This window comes from Crinia signifera, chromosome 3 (assembly GCF_055691185.1).
Source record: "Crinia signifera chromosome 3, ASM5569118v1, whole genome shotgun sequence".
In the NCBI taxonomy this organism is placed as follows: Eukaryota; Metazoa; Chordata; class Amphibia; order Anura; family Myobatrachidae; genus Crinia; species Crinia signifera.
In genome coordinates this window covers 198053812-198080423 of record NC_139219.1, presented here as the reverse complement: position 1 = coordinate 198080423, position 26612 = coordinate 198053812, and the positions used below count along the sequence as shown (strand labels likewise).

General features: G+C 38.6%; 1 protein-coding gene across 25 annotated transcripts in view; it reads left to right on the top strand.

Moving 5' to 3' along the window:
• RIMS1 (regulating synaptic membrane exocytosis 1) overlaps positions 1-26612 on the top strand; it is a 381212-nt gene that overhangs the window by 237270 nt on the left and 117330 nt on the right. For 12 of the 25 annotated variants that reach the window (XM_083177237.1, XM_083177214.1, XM_083177216.1 and 9 more), the window contains 2 exons: positions 5648-5751; positions 14296-14325. In XM_083177237.1, coding sequence (XP_083033363.1) covers positions 5648-5751; positions 14296-14325 — 134 coding nt within the window. Of the gene's footprint in view, positions 1-5647; positions 5752-14295; positions 14326-25457; positions 26593-26612 lie in introns of those variants that run through there. The other 13 variants (XM_083177228.1, XM_083177232.1, XM_083177230.1 and 10 more) reach the window with 2 other exon arrangements.

The window sequence follows — 26612 nt, the reverse complement described above, 5'->3', positions numbered from 1 at the left end:
AGAACGAGCCCGACATCTCTAGCCGTCGGGCTCGTTCTGCCGAGAACAGCCGGGAAGTGACGAGCTGCCGGCTGCAGCTCGTCACTTCCCGGCCGCAACTCGCGGCCACGCCCCCTTCTCGCCGCTCGGCGGCCGGGACATTGAATCCCGACTGCCGAGCTCCAGGCGAGCTCACCGAGAACGGGACAGGGGCACGGCTGTCGCGCTAGCTCGACAGCCGTGCCCCTGACATTGAATACCCCCCCAAGTCTCTAAACTTTAGAAAGGCAAACTTTGGCAAGTTTGAGGAAGCATTAATAGATATAGACTGGAATTAACTATTTAAAGGTATGAATACCACAGAAATATGGGGCATATTTAAGAAAATACTTAATGATGGCACCAATAAATATATACCTAAGGTCAACAAACAGAGAAATGACAGACGTAAACCAATGTGGCTTAATAAAAAAGTTACATTTGAGATGACAAAGAAAAAAGGGCATTTAAAAGGTATAAACAGGAAGGGACGCAGGAATCTTTGCAACATATAAGGACAAGGCAGAGATATTCAATGAATTATTTGCATCAGTATTTATAAGGGAGGATACTACAGATGTTTTTCACCAAGAGGTAGCACAGCGCTAAAAAGCCACCCAGGTTTATGTTTGAGTGAGGAAATGGTTAAAAACAGACTGCTATATCTAAATGTAAACAAATCTCCTGGACCAGATGACATTCATACAAGGGTACTTAAAGAACTAAGCTCTGTCTTCGCACTGCCATGATACCTAGGGTGAGATTTAATGGGATGAGAGATTCAGAAAATGAGAGATTTGGTGAGAAATCTCCAGTTTTTTTAAAGCAGCAATCATTTACACTGCTAAACCAGTTTGATTTTGCAGTGTAAATGATTGCCGCTTTAAAAAAACTGGAGATTTCTCACCAAATCTCTCATTTTCTGAATCTCTTATCCCATTAAATCTCACCCCTAATCTTCAAGGAATCGGTGAATTCAGGGATGGTTCCAAGAGACTGGCATATGGCAAATGTAGTACTTATACTAAAAAAAAGTGAGTAAAACAAACCCTGCAAATTATAGACCGGTCAGCCTAACATCCATTGTAGGGAAAATACTTGAGAGAATAATCTCTTAAAACACAACAAAGTGATATGTAAAGCACAGCATGGGTTCGTTAAAAATAGATCATGCCAGACAAACCTAATTCATTTCTACGAAGAGGTTAGTAGGAATGTGGATTTAGGGAAACCAGTGGATGTAATCCTTCTTGATTTTGCAAAGGCATTTGACACGGTACCACATAGAAGACTGTTATGGAAAGCAGGTAATATAGGGATGGGGGAAAAAATTGTACTATGATAAATAATTGGTTAGACGACCGGAAACAGCGAGTAGTGGTTAATGGGAAATTTTCAAACTGGAGAAAGGTGGAAAGTGGTGGCCCACATGGTTCAGTATTGGGCCCCACCTTGTTTAATATATTCATTAATGATATAGGTAATGACCTGCAATGTAATATTGCAATATTTGCAGATGACACGAAACTGAGCAAGGTAATTAACTCAGAAGGAGACGTGGAAGTACTGCAAAATGACTTGGTTAACCTTGCAATGTGGGCAGCAAGGTGGAATATGCAATTTAATATAGATAAATGCAAATTAATTTATTTTGGGAGCAAAAATACTCACGCTAGTTACAAGTTAAATGAGGTTAGTATTGGGAGCCCTGCAGTGGAAAGGGATTTAGGCATTTTCATAAATGATAGAATGGGCAATAGTGCACACTGCTCAAGTGCGGCGGCAAAGGCAAACTTGGCATGCATTAAAAGGGGAATGGAATCAAGAGACACCAACGTGATAGTACCTCTTTACAAATCATTGGTAAGGCCTCATTTAGAGTACTGTGTCCAGTTCTGTGCACCTCACCTTAAAAAAAGATATAAATGAACTTGAATCGGTTCAGAGAAGGGCAACTAAATTAATAAGGGGTCTGCAGTCGATAGAATATAAAGATAGGCTATCCAGGCTGAATATGTATTCACTTCAAAAACGTAGACTGAGAGGTGATATGATTAGTACGCTTAGGTACCGGATGGGAAATCATAAGGAGCTTGGAGATGACTTATGCACTAAGAATTAAAGAGACAAAATTTCATACAGAATTAAGAAGAGGATTCTTCACCGTGAGAGCGGTTAAGTTCTGGAACGCTTTGCCAGAAAATGTTGTAGCAGCAAACATAATAAATGAGTTTAAAAAAAACTGGATGCATTTATGGACACAAAGGGAATGTTGCTAGTGTGAAATAAAATTAGATAGGTAGACTTACTGTCTCTAACGTCTTTTTTTTTAACCTAAATTACTGTTACAGGCCCCCTTTTCCGATTAAATACCGTTTATTAACCCCCAAAAAGCATGAGCTAAATAGCAGGACCATATAGAAGGCTGCTAGTGAAAATGAGTCAAATGGTTGATTTTGAACTTTTTTTTTTTATAAGTTATGATAAAATGGTAGGCAGCATGTGTTTCTCCTTTTAAAGGCTACTCTAGTCTCTAGGCTTGTACACTCTTGGAGTGCCACATGTTATGCACTATTCAGAGTCTCACTTTTAGGGGGATTATATTCCAACCTACGGTCCTTCCCTACACTGAGCCATAACCAAATGGAATGTGAGAGAGATACACCATGTCAGGAGGACAGGCAAGATTGGAAGGTTTCAGTACTAACAAGCTTTAACCCAGATAAAATAAAGGAAACATCTTATAAAGTGTGCTGTATGCGATTCCACCACACACTGGAATAATTGCGCCAGATCTTTCTCCCTGCTAATACACATATGCACATTGCTTAACACTATCCTGGAAGCCATAATTTAGACAATCTATTGATATTTTATTTCAGTATACCAATGCGCAATGGAAGGAGACTGCCTTTCATGCTCTCCTACTGTACCCAGTACTGCTTTCCCTCAATACAACTCTGAAATTGATTCAGTAAAAACATGACTAGTAAAAACTATTGTCTTGTCTCGTCTGCAATTTATGTTAATTCTCATTGTCCCAACAAAGTAAAGAGCACTAAAGGAAATGTTAGTGGGGACAAGGGAAGAAGTGTACAGTCAGTTATTTCTACATTACTTTGACTTTTAGTAAACACAGATCCACGGGGAAAACTATTCAGATCAAGTATTGTAGTTTGTATTGAAATATTGCAAAATATCTTTATTATGTAAATGAGATATACTGTATGCAGGATTTTTTCACTCTAGTAATAAAATGCAGAAGTAAGGTACATGTAAATAATTATGTTCTAGAGTAATGTGCATTGTGTTTGTGGCACACATACTTCTAGCGCACATCTTATTTGTGACTGGTAGTTCTCTATCTGCTACTTTTATAATATATTGAACAAAAAGTAAACATCTGAAATGTGTTTGGCTCATCTTGCATTTTGTTACATTGTTGCTATTATGAATGTGAGTATACAGTGCTTTCTTTTTTAGAGATTTAAATTTGTAACATTTCTGAAATTTTAACTTTAGCTTGCCTGAGTACTGTGGCACGTATGTTATAAGCCTTTTGCAGTATCTCACATACCTTAAGTATGATCAGCCCACTGATTAACACTTGACACGGCTGTCCTGTTCATTCCCCCCAGCTGTTACTGCTTGGGCGATGTATGACTGACTGTCAGGCTGTCATCCGTTAAGCTGCCCCAGTCACTTTGCCAGCCCAGGGCTAGCGTTTTCCTATTCCCACTGCAGGGACAACGCTAACCCTGCTACTGGTTCTATAATAATAGCAATAATAGCGAGATCTTGTGATCTCCATAGAGCCGGCCGGGGGAGAGAGGATTTTTTTTATATGGGCATCCGCTGTGGTTGCAGAACATAACGGCTGTCCTTATTGGCATGGGGCGGGGGGTTAATTCATTAAGCTGCTCTTCTAAAACATTATGGTGCCCATCATAATACATCTGCTCAATTGAGTGCTATTTCTTTATACAGGTAAACATGTTCCTTGCAAGTAAATCTTATGGAGACATTCATAGTGAGCAACAGTAATGTAAATCACTAAGACATTTGACTTCTGGCTCCAATTTTGGAGTGCAACAGGTGCCCTATGAGGAAAGGGGAGGGGGTGGCAGTGAATACGGATACCAGGGCCCACAGCTGAGGGCACTAGGTTTTTGTTCCACAACTTTTCAGTTTGGGGTGCAAGCTGCCTGAAGCAGCTGTGGACAGCTGTTTACACAGACTACAGTACTAAGTGCATTTGTGAATCCAAGCTCTTTCTGCTCTTCACCCCCATACCTCTTCCTACATAGATAGTAACAAGCCTCAACAGAAGCCCTGTACAGATGGCACTGTAGCTCAGCCAGCATGGGATCTATGAGCTGTAATAAACAGGAATTGCATGTGGGCAATGGGAATGATGTTCTAGCACTGGTGTGCCAATATGTAGTAGTGAGCAAGCACAGAACGCTACATAGAGAAGCCGATTCAGAGTTGGAAGCAAATCAAAATAGCAACTTTACACCTGAACAAACCATGTTGCAGTGATAGTATGCCTCTTGTAGGAAAACAAAATGTAGTTGCACTCCTGTCTACAATATTTTGCATGTAGTCCACCAACACTGACCTGCTTCATTTTAAAACTGCAATTTATACATCATTAAGGACCCTCCCATCCTCAACAATTTTAGAAGAGTTTATAAAGGGCAGACATTCAAGTTCAGGTTAAAGGGACTCTAACCTGAAATATTACCCATGCTTTGTTATTTGTATGCAGGTATACAGTATATATTAAACATCATTTTATTTTATCTCTGTGTTCTAACCGTGAGTTTGAGAGTTGGTCTGTCTTTTCTTTGTCATTCTGTGTCCTATACTTTTTCACCTTTGCAGACCTGGACTCACTCCCACTTGTCATGCCCCATACCCAATCATGCCATCACACTTCAGTTAAATTATGTACAGTACATTGTGTACATTGAAAATGTACAAAAGGAATTTTGAGGAAACAAAGGTGTGCATGCGTAAATGGATTTTGTAAGCAGAATTAAATGGATCAACACCTTCAAGATTTGGGAAAAATAATATATTAAAACAATAGAACATGTCGGGCCAACCCGTGGCTCTCCAGCTGTTGTGAGGCTACAAGCTCCAGCATACCCTGCTACAGTTTTATCAAAAGGAAATGCTAAAATTGGCAAGGTATGCTGGGATGTGTAGTTTCACAACAGCTGGAGAGTCACAGGTTGTCCACGCCTACAATAGAGTATATATAACAAGTAGAAAAAGAGGATCAAAATTCACACCTGCGTATGCAGTTGGTGTAGTATGTTAAAATTAAGAACGAAACTTAAATAACGAAGGGTATCAGAGTGAAGAGATCGGGTACAAAAGAGGGACACTCGGGCATATGGTATACTTGTATCCAAATGTGAAATTTCTGTAATGCAAGTTATTCTACTTTAATGTATGTTTGTTGCAGTACATTTTGCACAGGAAATGCAGTTTGGTTATGTCATATGGAAAACATCTGGCTTCCTCTGAGTGCTTCAACCACTGTTTGAATCCATGAAGTTAAGTGTACAGCATTTTGTTGCCTTTTTCCATAAATAACTTGTATTTTGTGACCTTACAGAAACCATCAACTAGGAGGTCAATCATCCACGGTGGATTCTTCATTTAGTCGAAGAGGAAGGCAACTTCCACAGGTTCCTGTAAGAAGCAGCAGTGTAGAAAAAGGTAGCCCAAGTGACTAGACACACTTGCAAACAGTGTTTTGTGCCTTTGTTTGTTTAATGAGTTTTGCTGTGGTGTTGATTGGTGGATTATTAATGTAGTCGCTGTGTTTTGTTTTTTTGACCAGTAAATGCTAATTACATACTGAGTGTAAAGTGCCATATAACATTTGATGTCCTATAATTTCTGCATCTTTCTATTTGAATACCTTCTATGTTATAGTTTTTTGTGCTATACTTATTTTACTGATCAATATTTTGCTTGCATGTTCTATACCATGAAAAATCCATGATTTTAATACAGAAGCAAAATTGTTTTAAATATTTATATCATAATATTTAGGCATCATATTTGTTCATTTTTTTAATGAAGGGGTGCGTTGAACAATTTGACAAGTAAGGCACAATGTTTTACGGAAAATTTGTTTTTGGAGATACATTTAATGTGTTATAAGTAAACGTAGGTACTGGGTGTAATGAGTAGAATAACATACATTTATTAAGGAAACGTTTGTAAAAGTTTCTGATGTAACCGTTTCATGAATTGCTGCTTATGGCTGTACGCCATCAGATGTTGATATGCACAATTCTGGCCGAGACAGCTCTGCAACATGTTTCAGTGCACTCAATGTGCCGCTAGTATTTCTTATGGAAGTTCTCTAGGTGGTGTTTGCAAATGAAGCTTCTGTGTCGATTATATATTCAGTGAACTATAGGAAAATAAAACAGTTGTATATTATCTCTCGGAGGTGCTAACAATTTGCCAAGTGAGTGTGGAAAATAAATATTTCATATTACAAACATGTCACAGTGGAATGAAAGCTTTTGCATTACGGACTTGAAACATGATCAAATAGTAGCAAACGATAAAGCTGATCGTTGTTAGTAAATGGAGTGCGTCATGAAGTTCACTTCTAAGAAGTCGTCTGCCTTTTTACTGCATGACTGTGTGAACAGACACGTTAAATTGTAAGCAATTTATTATCCTTGTTTAAAAAGTACTAAAGAATGTGTAAACGTCTATCAGGAGACAGTATCATTATATGTCTAAGGGGATCTAGTATGTTAAAACATTTTTTAAACAATTCCAAATATTACCAAGTTTTACATTTTTAAACCTAAGTTAGCATTGTACAGTAAGTTGCCAAGTTACCAAAACTTTCATTTAAGTTCTATGATGTATGATTGCTACTGTCATGTCCTGTATGTATGCCATATAAAAAGTACAATATTTTGTTAGCATATTATAATTTGATGTAGTTAGTGCTTGTAGAACAACTTGTGTTTCTTATGCTTGTGATTTCATCTGAGATCAGCAGATTTTGGAACATTTTTATATTTATTTTTCAGGATATAGTTTACAGTAGCAGGATGGGGAGTATAAATAAATAGGAATATCTCTAGGTTTTGCACTGACCTGGTTAGGTTTTCTACCTTGATTGACCAGATAATTCTGTCATACCTATTCACAGTGGTGGCTCCTACCTCGGCGGAGGAGAGGGGGCTGCTGCAATGCCCCCCCCTCCTCAGGTGGCACCACTGCCGGACAGGTCATCACCGCCACCTGCTTGTGCCAAATACCGAGATACTGCGCATGTGCAGAAACTGTTTTTTAGGGGCTGCCCTTAGTTGCGCATAGAGAGGCATCCTGGAGGGAGGGAACACCTCCCAATGGGACTGCCTTGATGACTGGCAGGTTGGACTTCCAATAGGAAGTCCCTGCCAGTCACAGTGAAACCAATGCAGTCTCACAGACTGTATCTGGCTTCACACAGTGGTGGATTCTACCTGGGAGGGCTGCAACCTTGCAGCCCATAGGTAAAACCACCACTGCCTATTCAGAAGATAAACTATGTTTGTTTGTTGGGTGGAGCTGCAGCTGCAAGAGTGATGTTTATTTTGCTGACCATAGACTGATCAGTTAGTACATATAACCTGGCAGATGGATGAGGGAGGAGCCATTGTGTGATAAGTAGAGCACCTCTATGCTCTTCAAGTAGTGTGGAATCAAATGAATGATGGTCATTGATTGTACAGGTTTGATATTAAACGCAAACAATCCAGGTTATTTGTGGTGTTTTCAGACTGTAAACATCTATTATTCGTATCCATAAAAAATGAAGCAAATGATTATCATTCACTGTATGGGCATCTTTAGGTCATGTGCTTGTACATGCGCAATCTAGATGGGCCACTTGGTTCTTATCTGTCACCAAATCTATGTTTCAAAGTTTCTCTTCATTAATGAACTCCAAAATTTTTCTATGCAACATACAGTATTAAAGTGCTATGAATTTAAGGAGATGTAGAAATGGGGTCTAAAAGCAATGGTTTACTTTGTAACCATCTTCTACAGTTAAAACCAAGACTGTACAATTATTATAGCAATTAGCATTATTTATGTTTCTCATTTCACTTACAAGTTTACCTTGATCTCTGCTTAATACTAACATGCGTACAGTGTGCACTTGTTTATATAAGACAGTGTTTATTAGGATGCTATAGTAACAAACTGCTTGTATCTGATATTGGAATTGGATAGTTTCCTAGTTTTGGAAAGTTGTCTGTCTCTTACTGTTGGCTCTCACTGTTACTGCAGTTCTCGCCTGGGAAGTTATACAGCACACTGATCATATTGATTCTCAGTTTTTTTTTTCCTGTACTACAGGTATAACATCTGTGTTTATCCAAAGTGTTGCCAAAAAAGTATTTCTGCTGGTGAATACAGTTACCAGGGTGAGCCCTGCTAAAGAAATGTAAAGAAGAGAAGGATGCCTCTATAAAGTATATAAGGAACCCACCTGTATATACTGAAAATATTGATTTCAAATATAATTGAATAGCTTTGCAACACTTTTGTTACCTTAGTGATCACTTAGCGGGAGTGGTACATTTGGTAAAACTACTTCTGATAATTGTCAAAACTTTCTATGGCTAGTAAAAAAAATACTAGAACAATACACAATCTACATATGTCTGGCCTTGCAGCTGCATCAAAGCTTGGTTACACTATAGGCATTTTATATCTGCAGCAGAAGATGATGTAGCAAATTACATTTTAGTAGTAGATAGCATGCTTTATAATAATTTAGAATACATTTTATTTATACAGCACTTTTCTCCAAAAGGACTTAGAGCCAGATGTATCAAGCTTCAAAAAGTGATAAAGTTCAGAATGATAAACAACCAGACAATCAGCTTCTAACTGCCTTGTTACAGGCTGGGTTTAGAAAATGACAGGTAGGAGCTGATTGGATGGCTCCACTTTATCGCTTTTTGAAACTTGATATACATCTGGCCCTTAAGGCACATTAAATGGTCTGTTTTTTTCCCTTCCATCCCAATGTATTGCACTTAAAATAACTTAAAATAAAAAAAAATGCTTGTTACTAAATGTTAAACAAAGAATGTCATGTTTGACAAAGCAAACAAACTAAAAAATGTATGCATAAACTTCCTATTTTAGTATAACTTTCCTGTTATCAGTACTTATAGTACGTCAGGACTCCCAGCCACATGAGGTATACTTGCATGGATACCTCAGTAATAGTACTCCCTCCTGCCACCCTAGGGAGTAGAATATTGAGTCCCACAGAGATTATACTAGTGTGTTGATTGCAGATGAGTGTATGTTTTCCTTGGTTGTATAGGCCAACATTTTTGGAGCAAAACATTCTGTAAAGACTCTGGAGAACTGCTGGCACATTTTCTTTGTGTGTTCCTCCTGCTTGAAACTAATTAATTAAACTGATAGCTTCTTCAATTCACGGATGTTAATAATGATGTGCTGCTGATGCCGAAACGTCTTCTCCCGGTGAGAATTAGAATGATTCATGGTGTAAATTATGTGTTCCTTACCAGTTCTAAAATATTGCTCTCTTGTACTGACATTTTGGGGCTTATTCCGAGTTTCTGTAGCATCTTTGGGAATAGACGTATCTGTGACTATGGTGCCAATTCCGGTTCACTCGGAATGAACCAAATTCAGACCCTGCCCTGATGGTTGGGGTTTGCGCATTTCTGTGCATGTGCAAACCCTGGCTGTGAATGGCCTCTGTGATTTACAATGTCACCGGGCTGTTCACAGCGGGGAGGCGAGGCCAAGTTTCGGGCGGTTGAGGGACAAGGACATGGGAACACCCAATGTTACATGGGCATCCCCATGAAAACGCTGAGTGGGACAAAGTGTGCCGGGGGTGGTTGGCTGACATTACATGATGTTAGCCACCCTGTCTTCGCCCTGCTGCCTCCAGTCTCCACTGACTTATATTTGTGAAGGCAGGAGAAATTATTTGATAGTCGCCGACAATCGACTGATTTCTCCTGCTTTGGGCACATGCGAGGATGTGTGTTTTGTTTTTAGAATTTTAGAGGGCGAATTTTCGGCAGCGCGGGCTCTCAGGGACGTGGTAATCTGTGAGCTTCGCAGTTTACCAAGTAAACCAGAATCAGGGCTCATATGAGAACATACAGTATCAGCCCTTCATCTGCTTTAAGTAAGGACTGAAGTGCACACTCTGAGCATCTTTAGATGTTGTAATTTTGCTTGATATGCCACCATCAAAACTAGTTACAGCTGGATAAGGAGTGCAGAGTTACCGTATACAGTAAGCAAGGCCTACATTGTAAGTAACCAATCTACTGTGTATTCATCCACTTCAGAAACATCCCTTAACAAGCCCATGAGATGGGCCATTTTATTGGTAGTATTTGCAAGTCTAGACTTTTACTACAATAGCAACTAGTGGCAATAGTAACTCTTTCTTTATCCACAGATTGCCTATATACTCTTATTTCCCGCTGTCTTTTTCTTGGATAACAGAGTTTATACTAGTTTATTAATCGTATAACCCATGAACAATTCGCTGATATCGTAGCCTCTTCTAGTGCCGACATGCTGCAGACATATTTGCGCGCAGCCCTATCGGTGTGCAAGTCCGACTGTACTATAAGTGTGACATACAGCTGCTCTTAAGATGGCCATACACTTGTTCTGTTTTGGCCACTTTTCACCTGATTCTAACGAATCGGGCCAAGAAATCAGGTGAAAAAGGACTGCAAGCTCCCAGCGGTTCAAGGGAATTCTTATTCGACTTCTTCCTCAGAAAAGTTGCATAGTATATGCGGGTCTTTACTCACGGGTACGAGCTGCTCAAACCTATTTGGATATCCCCTAAGAGTTACATAGCTGAAGAAAAATCTGTAATGTTTTGTTTTTGGTTTTATAAGTTTATCGTCACAATAAGTGAATACTGTAGGTATAAGCTTTTATGTATTCTAATGTAAAAAACTCTGTGTTTCCTTATTCATTAAGATTATTCACAAATATGGACTGATAATGTTCAATATTTAATTTATTATTTGGTGGTCAATATGCATTTTGCTATTCTATCATTGAAACACCTATTTAAAGCTGTTGGTTCTAAAGTCCTAATTAACCTGGTCATCAGGGCCTGCAACAGAAATATTGTACTCAGTTCACCGAGGCCTTTGGAGCCCCATGCTTTCACCCTTAACCCCCCCCCCCCACACACACACACACACGCACACACCACGCCTTTAAAATACAGAATAGCTAGGCACTTTGGGGAAGCAGACTGGAGCTGGTTTTGGGTGACTCCCCGTCAGGCGGCTCTGGCGTCCATATGGGCCAGTCCTCTGTTGCTCTTATTCAGGTGCCTCAGAAATGAGATGCCGACAAGCATTGACTCATGACATCACATAGTGCATTTCATGACATGCCATGAGAGAAGAAATGGATAGGCCAATTAAGCAGAGCATTTGTACCCGCAGAGACAAATGTCTGCAGGCTCCTGCGTATACATCTGTTTCCATAGGGTAGCATTGAGCATATGCCTGCTGCAAATAGTCATTGCAGAATGCACATACTGTAATTGCTGGTGTAATGCGTTCTCACATGTCAGATGATAATGTGTAAAATGACACGGAGCATATTTGTACAAGTTAGCTGCATAGGACAATTTATGCCCTGCCATGGCCAACCAATGCACAGTCACAGAGAAGGAATGGAAAGATAGCTAAACCCCAGAGGAGCAAGACAGTTATTGTGGCCAATACCCTGTGAGAGTTCTCACTTTGGCCCTTATTCTGATCGGTGCGGCCGGATCCGAATATGCGGCCAGGACCATGCGTGCGAAACCCCGCCTTCCGTACGGATCGCTCACTCCGTCCGAATGCGGTAAGAAGCTGGCCGAACGGACCGCACTTGTATTTTTCATGGAATACGCCTCCTCCATCTCAGGGAACCTCCCCTATCATTCGATGGTCGCAGTTCATCGACTGCAGGACCGAATGATCCACCAGCTCCCGCAACCTCAGACCACACGGACATTTTTCCGTGCAAAAGCAGGGATCTGGGCGGGCAGCTGACATCCGGCGATGTCATATGTCCGCCCCCTACACGTGCGTCACGGCCGCATTACCATGCGTACGCCCAGCGTCTGCATGGGAACGCCGATGAAACGCGGGGCGTATGCATATGGTAATGAGCCCAAATAGCCCTTCACGCCCCTCTCCACCCCCTGTTCGGAGTGTTCACATTTCATGCGGGATTTGGCCGTACGCCCCGCTCGCACATGCGCAGAGACGCCTCTGCACATGCGCAGACACAAAACATCGGCGGCCCGAACACACGCGGATATTACCGCACCAACCAGAATAAGGGCCTTTGTATGGCCATGATTTCTGTGGGGCACTGGCTACCAGATAATTGCATACCAATCTTTTATCTTCATTTACGCCCAACATTACTGAGGTGAGACGTTCTCCTGATCTGATAGGTACTCTCAAGGATCCAAGTACACTGACTCTGACTCTAAGGTAACCAGCAAGTACCATTGAAATCATTATGGGAACAAGCTGGATCAGAGAAAAGCCACAACCAGATTATTTAAAATTTGATGAGCACCACCAAAATGAAAATGTACATTTTTAAGTGGAGTTCTTATACATGTAATATGTAAACAAATGATGTAACTATATACACTAAGGTCCAGATGTATCAGCTTCTACCTGACATTTTTCAAGCATAGTCTGTGACATGTCAGGTAGGAGCTGATTGGCTGGTTGTTTGTCACTCTCCACTTTATCACTTTTTGAAGCTTGATACATCTGACCTTAAGTGCTACATTTACTAAAGGTCGATTTTAATCGCTTTTCAGTCTAAATTGAATTTGTGTTTAAGGGCTAAAATACACATTGACTAACAGTAAAAAATGTTATATTGAATTTTAAATGTTAATGTGCACATAAGCCTTCAATTTAAATCAACCTTTAGTAAATGTACGGCTGATATCTTCCTACTAAGCTGGTTGGTACAGCATAGCATTCGGTGCACTACCAATGTGTGTTGCTCTACCTTATTCCCCTCTTAAAATTCTCTGGTCGGTCCTTTTCTGTGTACACAAGCAAAGTATGGGATATTATGGCTCTTGACAGTGACTAGCAATGTAGAGCATGCATATCTGTGCACCTATACTCTCTCCAATGTTACATGTAATCAAAGGTTTAATTTTCCATAATTACACATGTTCCGCTCCATATGAATCCATTTGGAAATTATTGCTGATTTATAAACTATAGGTGCACTGCACAATACTAATGCGTGTGTTTAATGCGTGTGTATTACTCTGATTCGCTTCAGTATATGGTCAATATTAAACAATTGTTTTCATTAAATCATGATGGTTAAATGTATGGACATTTTCTACTAAATCAAACACAGTTACTTTTTTCTATTTTAATCAATTTTATACAACTAAAAAAAAAAAGTATTTTTTTTAGAGTAGATTTTTTAATGAACTCAAAATGAAATGTTTGATCACATCATATGTATGTTTCTGCATGTTCTTAGTTATTTAGCATGCCCATGGTTAATTTCTTGTTGATATGGTTTTATAAAATCCATGTTTAAATTGTGTCATTTTACATATTGATCTTCATGAAGATCATTTCCTACAATTTTACTACAGTTAAATCCAGTTGGATTAGTAGGAATAGATCATTGTAACAATGTAAATTAAACAGAAACTCTGAAAGATGACACAAATTACTGCAAACTTTTAAAACTAAATGGCAGTTGGATAGAGCTTTCTTGTGTCGCATTTCACTTTCAGTGTGTTTAAAAGGAAAATTACAATACAACTAAATTTAAATGTTTAGGGTGAGACATCTGGTTACAGTTGCACATTTGAGCATTCACAAATCCTCTGCGTTCTCTAAAACTAATATCCCTGACATTAAGCTTTATTTATTACACCTGTGATAAAGGAAGTGGAAATCTTCACTTGCTCTTTTAGCAGATCTAACTTAATTTCTATCATTTCTGCATATTTTATTTTATTTCTTGTAGTTTTCCTTTTCTTTTACATGCCTTATGTTTAATAACTTTATCATGTTACTACGTTTTCCCCTCAGAGCATATTGTGTTATGTTCTCATTTGTCTTTTGTAGCACATACTTGTCTAATGTATACTCTGCTGATTTCTTTCTTTTGTTTCTCATCATACTATGCATTAAATCATTGAAGAACCAGATGGTTATAATTCATCTTCAACAGGTAAATATGAATCCCTACTGAATACTCTCATGTTCAGTGAGTAATTTTTCAATGATTAGTCTTAATTAAAGAGCTGTGTGATCAATATATTAGACACTGGCTATTATAAAGCTACCCTTAAAGCTATTCTTCTGGTGAGATATTTCATTAGTGGCAGTAGCAGACTTTGATACAAAAAGCACATTAAGGTCATTTATGAAGCGCAGTAGCGCAGTCCCCATTATCCATATGCACAGACAGTATAACATGCATAAAGGTGTCTGCAAAGATCTGATGGGTGTATCGGCAGCATTCATAACTTAATAATACTGTAGGATATGTAGAATCCCTTTATATAAGAAATATGGGCCAGAATTACTAGTCAGTGGCTTCTGTAAATCACCTATTCTCTGCAAGTTTGATCCCAAAATTGAAAACCGTAATAATTTTAATCATTTTGAATGCAGCTGCGATGCTGATCTTCTAGCTAGTAGTTCAACATCTGCTGATCCGCTCTGTCAGTCCCTCCATTGGTTGCCTGTTTTTTTTACCGTATTCAAAAAAAATACTTCTACTCATTTACACACATCTACACACATTCAAGGCCATTAACCTGACTACACCAACATCTATATTTTCACTTATCTCAAAAAATATCCCCACCCGACCTCTCCGCTCTGCATGTGATCTGTGTCTCTCATCCTCACTCATTACTAAATCCCATTGGAATGCTCTTCCACACCCACTAAGACTCTCCTCTAGCCTCCAAATTTTCAGGCGTTCCCTGAAAACTCACCTCTTCAGGCAAGCCTATCATATTCCATAACCCCTACATAACCTCCATTAGCAGTCATATCTAATTGCATCCCATCAGGACTGCCTTGCAATCTAGTGGGACTGCTATGCTATGAAATCCTATCCTGACGTATCCCTCCTATTTTGCCTATAGATTATAAGCTTGCGAGCAGGGCCTTCCTCTATGTTGGTTTGTTATTACACAGTTAGTTTTATTAGTTTCCTTTTGTAAAGCTCAACAGAATTTGCAGCGCTATATAACTGTAAAAAAATGCAAAACCAGAACTGTTTTGCATTTAATATCATTGCTGTTTTACATTTTGGGATCCAAACAAACAAGAATCAATGTCTTGGAAAATCCGATGTAAATCTTTCCCTATGCTTTACAAAATAGGCACATATAAGAATGATGTTCCTTCACATTTATCATATATGTAATATATAAAAGGAGTTGAAGAAATAGTGTTACGGAACTCAAGTTCTGTCTCCTGTTTGTTATTCATCAACAACATCCTACCAATAGGGAGTTGTCAATTGGTGTTGATCAATGGATCGACAGTATTCAACAGTCATTAGGTTGACACCAAATGGTCATTGTGCATTAGGACAACAGGTGCCTAAGGTCAACAGTGCACACATGATGGGGACATACAGTATGAGCATTACATCCTCTGATCTGTGGATTTTTTTTAGTACTGTTTTAGTTATGTCTGCAATCACCAGGCAATACCTGATAAAAGGGCACATTGTTTGGAAGTGCAGACTGCACGTTTTCAAGACAGGGCATGTGTGTGCAGTATAGGTCAGTATGGGAGAGATAAGGCACAATGTGTCCTTCCCCCATCTATAAAATTATATAAAAATATATTATTTTCCATAGTACACATGTGTTAATAGGACACATTATGCCCTCACCCAATTTACATAAGTTTTCAGTAGTGTTGGGTAACATTGTCTAGTACAGGTTGAGTATCCCGTATCCAAAATGCTCGGGACCAGGAGAATTTTGGATAACGGATTATTCCGTATTTCGGAATATTTTAATATTTCAATTATGTATTTTGAAATATCTTGCATGTATGCTGTATAAACACATAAAATACACACAAATATATTTTATTACCACATAAAATACACACAAATATATTTTATTTGTTCAAAAAACAAGGTTTCAAAACATGAAACAAAATTTGTGTACTATCTCAGATATTGAATTTGAATGCCAAGCAATCATTTTCTTGCACATATATAGTGGCAGTTACATATCATGTCACCAGTAGTGCTGTTACAAATGTCCCCAGTGAGTTTTTAGCAAAAAAAATATTTTTTTTCACTTTCTGGAATGTATGGTTTTCGGAATAATTCGGATAACGGATACTCGGATACGGGATACTCAACCTGTAATGACAAATGATCAGGAAAAACCTACAAAGTAGCCACAATATTTGAAAAATAGACCCCCCCCCCCCCCTTTTCCAAAAATGGTTGCCTCTTAATTATTTGTTGACATGATGGGGTAAATCTTACCCCAGTAGCCTACATTATTTATATGCAGTGCGAGGGGTTAATTGCTGGTGATCTGTGTGATCCCCAGAAATTAGCTTTTACGGGGGCACACGGTTGAAAAAAGGGGAGTTGGTTTTTTCAAATGCTCCTATCTTTTAGGTGGTGGGTTTGGAGCGTAAGCGAGACTTAAAATCTCTCCCCCCATTATATTTCTTTCTCTGCTTTTTCTAAAGTGATGCTGGCACAATGGGCATGCCAGAACCACTGCCTGAATGGACCAAGTGGCTCCGGGGGATTCCAATCTTATCTAATGTCTTAAAGTTAGTTTTTATTTTTAGTTTTGCCACTCAAAGTATATTAATGTATCTCTAGAGGACAAGACCTACCTGTGGGGAAGAGTTAGCACACTTGTCTATTTCTTTAAAAAGCTCAACCATCCCTAATAAGCTTCACTATTTTTAGCCAATCATATGTGTGCATGCTTAGCTAATATAGACTGCCATACAGGACTACGAAAATACAAACTATACATCTTCTTGCTCAGTATACTGTATTTTATTGTAGAGCATCAGACCCCATGCCTCAAAGCTATAGCACAGATTCCTAAGGAAAATTAGTGTTTGGCTGCTGTATTTTACTGAGACAAGTGACTTTTATTGTGGTAAGTTATGCCACCAAAGGGACAGAATGGATGCTTTAGCATGATTGGATAAATATATATTTATCTAAATCTATATTTTGTGGGATCTATTGAATAAAAGCATCAAAGGAAAAGTTGACATTACTATGACCATTTTGCGGAACCAAATATAGTATAATGAGAACGTAGTGACCGATCCAATTTGCATTGGTGTCACTAGATTTAGTTCCAATATCTGTGTTTACATCCATCATATTTTGGTTATCTTTCCTGTTTTAATGTTGCTATTGTAATGACACTTGTGTTTCGTAAAGATATTTAATGAATTTGTTAATCACCTCTCATCATACAGGCAAGATAGTAGCGGCTCTAGATCAAGGTTTATTGTTTTAAAGAGTTCAAACCAATGGTGTAATTAAAAGCTACAATGACAAATTGTATCTCTGCCTCAATGACTTCTACCCACTCTCAATAACAAATGATTTCCCCTACTGAATGCAAATATAGGACACTTTCAGCCCCCCTGTGCCTCACTATACTGCTTACAAGTATTTGCTTTACTAAATCATGTCAAATCTTTTAGTTCCAGTGAGGGCTATAATATAAAATATAGTAGGTGTACAATCAATATTATTGGTATTTTAAATCCTGCAGGCAAAACTGTAGATAATCAGAAACTTTGAGGCCTGTTGCTTAGTAAATCTGGCCCATAGTGTTGTTTCTGCTGATATACGGTATATCTGTAACCTAGACACAAAAAGTTGTTACCCGCACTGGACCCACATTACGGTATTGGAGAAAAAGAGAGGACCCTCCCCCAAAAAAATGTGTAGGCATCCTAATGTTGTTATAGTTACCAATTTTTTGGTGGAATGTGTGCTACCACAATTTTTAAGTAGTTAGGAACAAAAGAAGAAAGATTTTTCAATGGTGTGGTACACCTATAATTCACAAATATAGTCAATATAAAATATAACATAAACTATTATATTTTATATTGACTATATTTGTGAATTTTAGGTGCACCAAACCATTGACAAACCTTTCTTCTTTGTTCCATATCTGGAACCTAGACTGAGAAATGAAGGTATTTTATTGCACCATTGGATTAAAATGTTCATAGATTTTTCACAATTCGTTATAATTGGGTTGACCTTTAAAACACTGGTTTCAGTCATTAAGTTTTTGTTATCATTTTAAAAATGTCAAGCTTTGGTATTATTATTATTATCATCTTTTATTTATATGGTATTATTTCTTCTGCTAAATAAAATTATTTTTGTTTACAATGCTTTATAGACCTGCTGCACCCAGGATACTCCCCAACCAGATTATTGTGTCTGTACTAAACCTTGGACAGAGATTAAGGGGGTGATTCTGGTTGGTTTGCAAAGGCAAACTCCTTCTTTAATGGACAAAACCATGTGCACTGCAGGTGGTGCTGATGTAACATGTGCAGAGAGAGTTATTTTGTTTCTGTGCAGAGTAAATACTGGCTGCTTTTTTCTTACATTGCAATTTAGATTTCAGTTTGAACACACCCCACTCAAATGTAACTCTCTCTGCACATGTTACATCTGCCCCACCTGCAGTGCACATGGTTTTGTCCATTAAAGAACGAGTTTGCTTTTGCAATCCAACCAGAATCACCCCCTAAGTGTACAGACATAAAGTACCAAGCAACTAACTCCTAACTGCCATGTTACAGGAGTTGATTGGTTGTTACTTTAGCTCGGTCCACTTTATTACTTTCCAAGGCTAGTAAATACATAAGGTGAATACAAAGTTGGACTTACTGAGTTTTCAAATGTTGCTGACATTAGTAACTGACAACTAATACCCATTTTCCACCAACTTAAAAATAGCTGGTTTTTGTACTTGAGCACACACCGAGCCAGGACTTTTGTCAGTGGTAATGGTGACCCATGACCAGGGTTCTTACCGGGGAACCAAGCAGGGTTTTTAGTGGGTTAAACTTGGGTAATGAGCAGCTGAAATGGCTCTTGCCTGTTTTTTTTTACCTGGGCAGGGGATGCTGCCATTGTGCAAGTGCCTTCAGCGGTCTCCCCTTGCTCCATGGACAGATGCCCCCCTGCCAGTGTGTCCCCTCCCTTGCTGCTGTGCTTTCGTGGGTTTCCTCTTTTCAGTGGAAACAGGATCAATCTAGGAAAATAAAAAAAGAAGGGGGCGTACACTGCGCTACAGTCTGGTGAAACAGTTATTTTGATATTCAACAAAATAAATGCAACTATGGTGCTAATAATGATCAGGTAAAAATAAAAAATAAACATTTATTACCACATATAGTAAAAACAAAATTCAATCAAATACATTTACATTCAATTTCAGCAATAGTCTAAAAAACAATGATAAAATATTGCGAAAAGCTGCTGCTGTAAAAGTTGAATAGGTGAGGGAATAAGCGTCAATTTATACGGTACCGTATTAGACTTTGATGTAGATAGGAGTCCGTTCCTATAATGCCCGTTTGGATGCCGTCCTGAATGCGTCCCTTTACCAGGGATTCTCAGGTTCTCACAACCTGATTGCTCTGTTTTCCTTTTGTGGTATTCCTCCGCATTTGTGGGGGTAACTCATCCCAGTTATATTGTTGGTATGGACTCCCTTCTGTCCTTTGGGAGGAGCAATGTAGGAAGGCTGTGCAGGTGTAAAAAATGCAAGTGGGGCTGGTCCGGTCTCCAGGTAGCTACCGCTGTATGGTATAGGTGGTTCTAAGAAGCAATATTCCCTCTCCTCTCCAACGCGTTTCGCCTGTGTAATGGCTTTTTCAAGGTGTAGGAAATCTAGGAAAAACCTGAGAAAACAGGGCAGCAGAATCGGGGACCAAAATCCCAGGTGTGTGACTGATGATTTGGGTGGAGATACAGTATTCGTGGTAGTCACAGCTGCTACCGTGTAATATATTGATATGTCTATCAGCTGCAGCATTAACATAAAGGTGATGTGTTTACAAAGATGCTATCAGCAGGCCATTGACAGAATTTCCAAAGGGCCATGTGTGACATTATCAGAGAAACTCAGCCACAACACGCTCCAACTGTTTGCCATTCCCAACAGTTACGGCCCAGAAATGCCAAATCGTAATTGCAAGCAAATCCATGCAATTTGTATCTGCATCCCTCAGTGCTACCCACTATGCACATGTGCAGTGCGTCTGAATCAAATCACCCCATGGCGTAATTTCCATCGTAACACATAACATCTGGAATCTTCATCTTATGACTCAAATAATTTAAATATACACTGTATCCCTACAGTATTTTGCATACACAGATCTTCACAATCGATCTCCCCGTACGAACGTACGAGGGAGTTCGCAAACCAGAATTACCCCCTATAGTTCAGAGACCTGCACATGAGCAGTAGACTTTAGGACAATGCGTCTGTTAAACTAATTTCAGTGTAGAAATAATGCGGTCTATAGGCCCCTATACACTATGCGATTTTGGGGCGATTTCATCCGATTTTGGCACTTTGGGACGATAACTGGGTGAAATCGTCCCAAAATCGCAGATGTGTGACATCTGATCCGATGCACGTTCCCGTGCGCATCGGATCAGGGTGGTAGGACGGTCAGCACATAAGATCTGACCTCCAGACTGACCGGGGGAGCAGTGGGGATCAGCAGCGCTGATAAGGGGGACGCCGGAGCGAGCAGTGGTTCCTGATGCTTTAAATAGCTGGCGGCGCTGGCGAGTTCTGACCTGGCCGGGCGGTGTGATCACAGACATCAGCAGCGGGGACGGGCAATGCAGTGGCGGTATTAGATTTTTAAAATACCTGTCAAATGACTGGCCGTTCTCTGATTGGCTGAGAGCTCTCTTTGGGGTTAGAAGATAAAATTTGTAATTGGATTAAAAACTGGTTGCACAATCGGCATACATTCCAGCTGGGGTAAGGTCCAAAGTGGAGTCCCGCAAGGTTCAATATTGGGACCCACCGTGGTTTAATATATTCATTAATGATATACGAAGTGACATACTGAGTAAAATTACAATATTTGCAGACGACATAAAATTAAGTAAGGAATTTAACTCAGGAGAGTATGTGGAAACACTACAAAGTGAGTTAAATAAACTGGAAAGGTGGAAAATGCAGTTTAACATTGAAAAATGTAATCCATTTTGGGAACAAAAATGAACAAGCTACTTATAGGCTAAATGGAGTTAGTATAGGGAATTCTGCTGTAGAGAAGGACTTGGGGATCATCATAGATAAATATTAGGTAATAGTACACACTGCTCAAGTGCAGCAGCAAAAGCAAACCGGACATGGGCATGCATTAAAAGGGGAGGAATTCAAGGGATGCCAATGCTATAGTGCCTCTTTACAAGGCATTGGTAAGACCACATTTGGAATATTGTGTTCATTTCTGGGCACTGCACCTTAAAAAGGACATAACTGAATTGGAACCGGTACAGAGAAGGGCGACTAAGCTAGTAAAAGGACCCAAATCACTAGATTACAAAGATATTTTAACCGGGCTGAATGTGTTTTCACAGTAGAAACAGAGGTTGAGAGGGGATATGATTAGTATGTTCAAATACAGGATTGGGAATCATATAGAACTGGGAGATGATTTGTTCACTAGCAGGCCTATACTTAGGACACGCGGGCATGTACTGAGGCTCGAGGAAAATAAATTCCTTACTGAATTAAGAAGAGGATTCTTCATCATTAGAGCAGTAAAATTCTGGAACTCATTGCCGGTTGGGGTGGTTACAGCAACTACTGTTAATGAATAGTGAAAACAGCCCGATTCGCCGAAAAAATGGTGAATCGGGAGCATTCAGACTGGCCTTAGTCTAAGGAAATGTAAAGACGTGTCTATGGTTTCACTATGGTTTTACTGCTGCATTCATACTAAGATTGTACCTTATATGATAGTCTGGATAGGGCTGCAGTGAACTATTCTGCCTCTTTGCCCCACTCATATTAAAAACTGGCAATGTCACTGTCACAAAGACAAACTATTCACCTGATCACAGCTGTATTTATAAAAAAAATATTATTTTGATTTAGTATTCTATTTTTAAGGATAAACAATAACAATATTGCCATATTGTGCCATAGAACGGCATATGTCATGGCATAGAGCAGTGGCGTGCGGTGGGGTGAGGCACAGCCTTTTCTGTCATACTAACATATACACTGGAGTTTTGATTTTATAAAGTATGTCAAAAATACAAAGAATATATTAAAAATATCTTGTTTTTATTATTCGAATGATTTTTATAGTCAAAACTCTGGAGTAAAAAGTATATGGCAGATGATGCAGTGCCTCACCTGGCTAACTTTTCTACACATCTCTTATCAAAACTTATTGAATCTCCAGTAGTGTATACTGCTGCACATGTATATAATGCCGGCATGTACCCCATGGCTTATATATTGTGTGCAAATCTGGCTCTGGTGCTTGCCAGGGACTTCTCAGCTATTTACCTCATCAAACGTCCCTGGCATAGAGCAGGCATGTCCAAACTTTGGCCCTCCAGCTGTTGTGAAACTACACATCCCAGCATGCCTTGCCATAGTTTTAGCATTCCCTATTTGCAAAACTGTGGCAAGGCATAATGGGACCTATAGTTTCAAAACAGCTGTAGAGCCATAGTTTGGACATGCTTGGCATGGAGGATCAACATTCCAAACATTTTCTACCCGAATTTTGCTGTTCGTACAATATGGCATTATAGCCTCTTATTTATAGTATAGTGAGGAATGGTGACTCACTTAGCAAAATAAAAACTTGTACTGTAAGTTGATGACACCTTTCATTCACGATCAGTTACAGAAATGATCCTTTTACCAATATCTTCAGCATTTGTAATGTTCAATGATTCTTTGACACAGCATTTCTGTATTGGAGAGTAATCCGAGAACAGCCTTTACAGTACCACTTTGTACAATATGGCTAATTTACCTTAGCTCTACTCTGTACGAGTACGCTGTAAAAATGTGGTGGGTGAGAGATCAGGGGCGTTCCTAAAGCTGGTGATACAGGCCAATTACTGTATATTATATTGCATTTTTTATGAATGGGCGTCTGGGGCATATATGATTCTCTTTCTAGTTTATATCTCAAATACTGACTCTGGGATATTTGAAGTAGAATATAGACACACAGATGATGACTGTTCTAATACGTTGGCTGTGGAGCTAGATTGCAGTGTTTGCGGCCGAGCCAGATGTCTGCACAAGACAATGGGAGGTAGTTGGACAGACTGAGGGTGTGCCCTACAAAACTCATTTCCAGTACTTGATTATTGAGACCAGGTGAACTGAAGGTGGCACTTTTTTGTGGTTCTTATTTCCATGCCTAGAGCTACACAACAATTATCACCACACAAAATGAGTTGGTACCAGCTCTAGTCCAATGTGATCTTCAGGATGTCATCCCCTGCTTTTAGTATATAGGATTATGTCTCTCTATTTTCTGCTCCATCTTAATAGTGCTTTACTAAGCAGACTCTGAGCAATTAATCAGAAGACTGTGCACCTTAAAATATCATTTATTTTTGATGACTAGTCACATAAGGATAAATGTAACTCTGTTTATATAGTTATATACACACTACAAGTCTCATGTGTTTAGATTTCAGTGAGAAAAATAAATATACCATAGAGTTGTATTGTGCGAAAGATCGATGACTCTCAGTGACCACTTTAGTGTGGTGTAGAGCTGGATTGAGTGTAGGGTGACTGATTGATTGTATTTGTTAAATCAACCTCATGGGAGTTGTAATCTTTGATGGCAGCATTTCTACATTAGGGTGTTTTCTTGTTGTGATGTTCACAAAGCAATGGCTTTGAAAGGAAAAATAGCATTATTATTTTTGAAGAGCAGAGAGGTTGATGGGGGCCCTCCTGTCCCCCTTAATGGTTTAAAATTGCTTTGCCAGCCCTGCTTACAGATATTCAAGGTGAGAAATAATACAGAGAAAGAGTCTATCAGTTTTGTTTTAACACCCTACGCCACTCTGAAATATGAGGGTAATTTATAAATATTATTCCCAAGGATACTGAATGTGGTCTTATGTGGAGTTTCAAAGTAAAAGCATGCATCTTTACTCAGACCAGTATTTTTTTTTATACCACATTTCAAGTATAAAATTGGAAATAGGGGACAGTGGGTTGTACTGCTTTCTGGTTGCGAAGAATTGTGTATAATGCCCTCTTGTTGTTTTGTTTGTTTGTTAGGTTGTATCTATAACATGTACTATGTATATTTTAGGAGGTATGTACTTTCTGTTAAAGTATATACTGTACATAAGATGTTCTTATAGACTATAATGGCCACAGATATACCTTGATGGCAGATGACTGGCCCTGGCATGCAGCAATTAAGTGTTCGGGGTTATAATCTCTGAACAGTAGTCAGCATTGGAACACCTTACTAGTAATATGTAGGCATTGCTTCATTGACTATCTATAAAGCTTTATATATGGAATATGGAATAGTCACAATAAATAATATATTTGTAGTTTTGCAAAACAATTAGAAATGAACATGTTATATCCATAATATGTATCATTTAATGTTTTTTTTTTAATATCTAGAAACATTTTTGTAGTACCTCAAGGGGTGAATTCAATTTGCTGCAGTAAATTATTGCAGCTAATAGATCCCCGGGGGTACGTCAATGGATGCCAGTAATCGGCAGTATCAGAGATTCTGTTTCACCTGACCAGAGGCAGTAGAAAATAAATCTGTGGTGTTTTTTGCTGCTGTGATTGCAAAAACACAACTTATCTCAGATCCTGTGATTTGCTTGGAAATGGGTACATGTTTCTGCCAAAAAAAGGGCATTAATTGAATTGCCCATAAAAAAAAATGGACAAAAACATAATTGCAGCATTTTACTGCAGATTATTGAATTCCCCTTTAGTCTTCATTCCAGACTAACTCAAAAGTAGAGAATATATTTCAAAGTGCTACAAACTGTTATGTGTTTGCGATTTTATCTACTAATTGCTCAATAACCAGAAGACCTTGGGAAGAGTATTTTGCTCCTAATTAATAAATGCAAGATCTAATTATTGACTGGCAATATTTAAAAAGAGCATGTAGAGAAAACATGATTCATACTGGATTAGGGCTATATTATTCCATTTACTTAGTGTACTGAACTCTGGTGCTTGGAAATTTGGGAGCAGAACTTACAGTAACTGTGTTCCATTATCCATTCTGAAGCGTTCTGAGGAGTCTACCTAATGGTTAAAGTATTTCAACAGTAAGAGTAACCATCACCAATCATCCTAATTCGATTGGAAGTTTCTCTGTTGAATCAGGTATGTTAGAATAAGGACACTCATGACGTAAAAGTAACATGCTTTTTTATTATAAAGCTAGATATATGGTCAAGTCAAAATGTCATGTAATTTTACTCTAAAGAATGAGTAACTTATCTGTTGTCATTTCAATAGACCAAGTGTATGTTTCAACATCACCATAACCATGGAACTGCATTGGCAGAAATTCTGTATTATATTTTATAAGTTTTACATGTATTTTAACAAATAGTATATCACAAGTCTATCTTATAATTTACTTATTTGAAATTATATTAAACAATGTGTTTTATTGTTTGTGTAGCATCATAATTGTACAATGTTTTAATATTACCTTAATGGATCCCATCTGTTTTAAGTAAACTGTTAGAATTCTCAACCTAATTTGTGAAGTTAGTGTTTAATAATTAGTGTCCTAGGATAAGACATGATGGTAGATAGAAACAATGATTAAATAATTTCTTTCTGCTGTTGAGGTTGGTTGCCTGAGATCCAATGGTGATGGTGTAATGGTTGACATTACTGCCTCACAACACTGAAGTCATGAGTTCAAATCCCACCATGGCTCTAACTTTGCGGAGTTTGTATATTCTGCTTGTGCTTACGTGGGTTCCCCCTGGGTACTCTGGTTTCCTACCACATTCCAAAAATGTAGTGCAGGTAAATTGGCTCCCAACAAAAATTAAACCTAGAGTACCTGCATGTACATGTGTTTAGAACAGACTAGATGGGCCAAGTGCTTCTTATCTGCATTCAAAATACTATAATTAAATATTTTTGTAGTAAACTTAAAGTGAATACAATCTATGTAAATGTCTAGAATTTTTGGAATTGTTTTGTTGCTTAATACACAATTGCCTAGAAAAACTGCATTCATTTGGCAAAGCCTATTTATGTTAATGTGGGATTTATTGGAAAAGACTACAAAGAAACACTTGATTCATAGTCAGAAAACATAAAATGCAACAACAATCAGCGTTTCTCTCCTTTAGTAAAAAGTAGATAACCTGTTAAATAATCTGACAGTATTTCTTTGTTTAAATAAGTTACACCTATT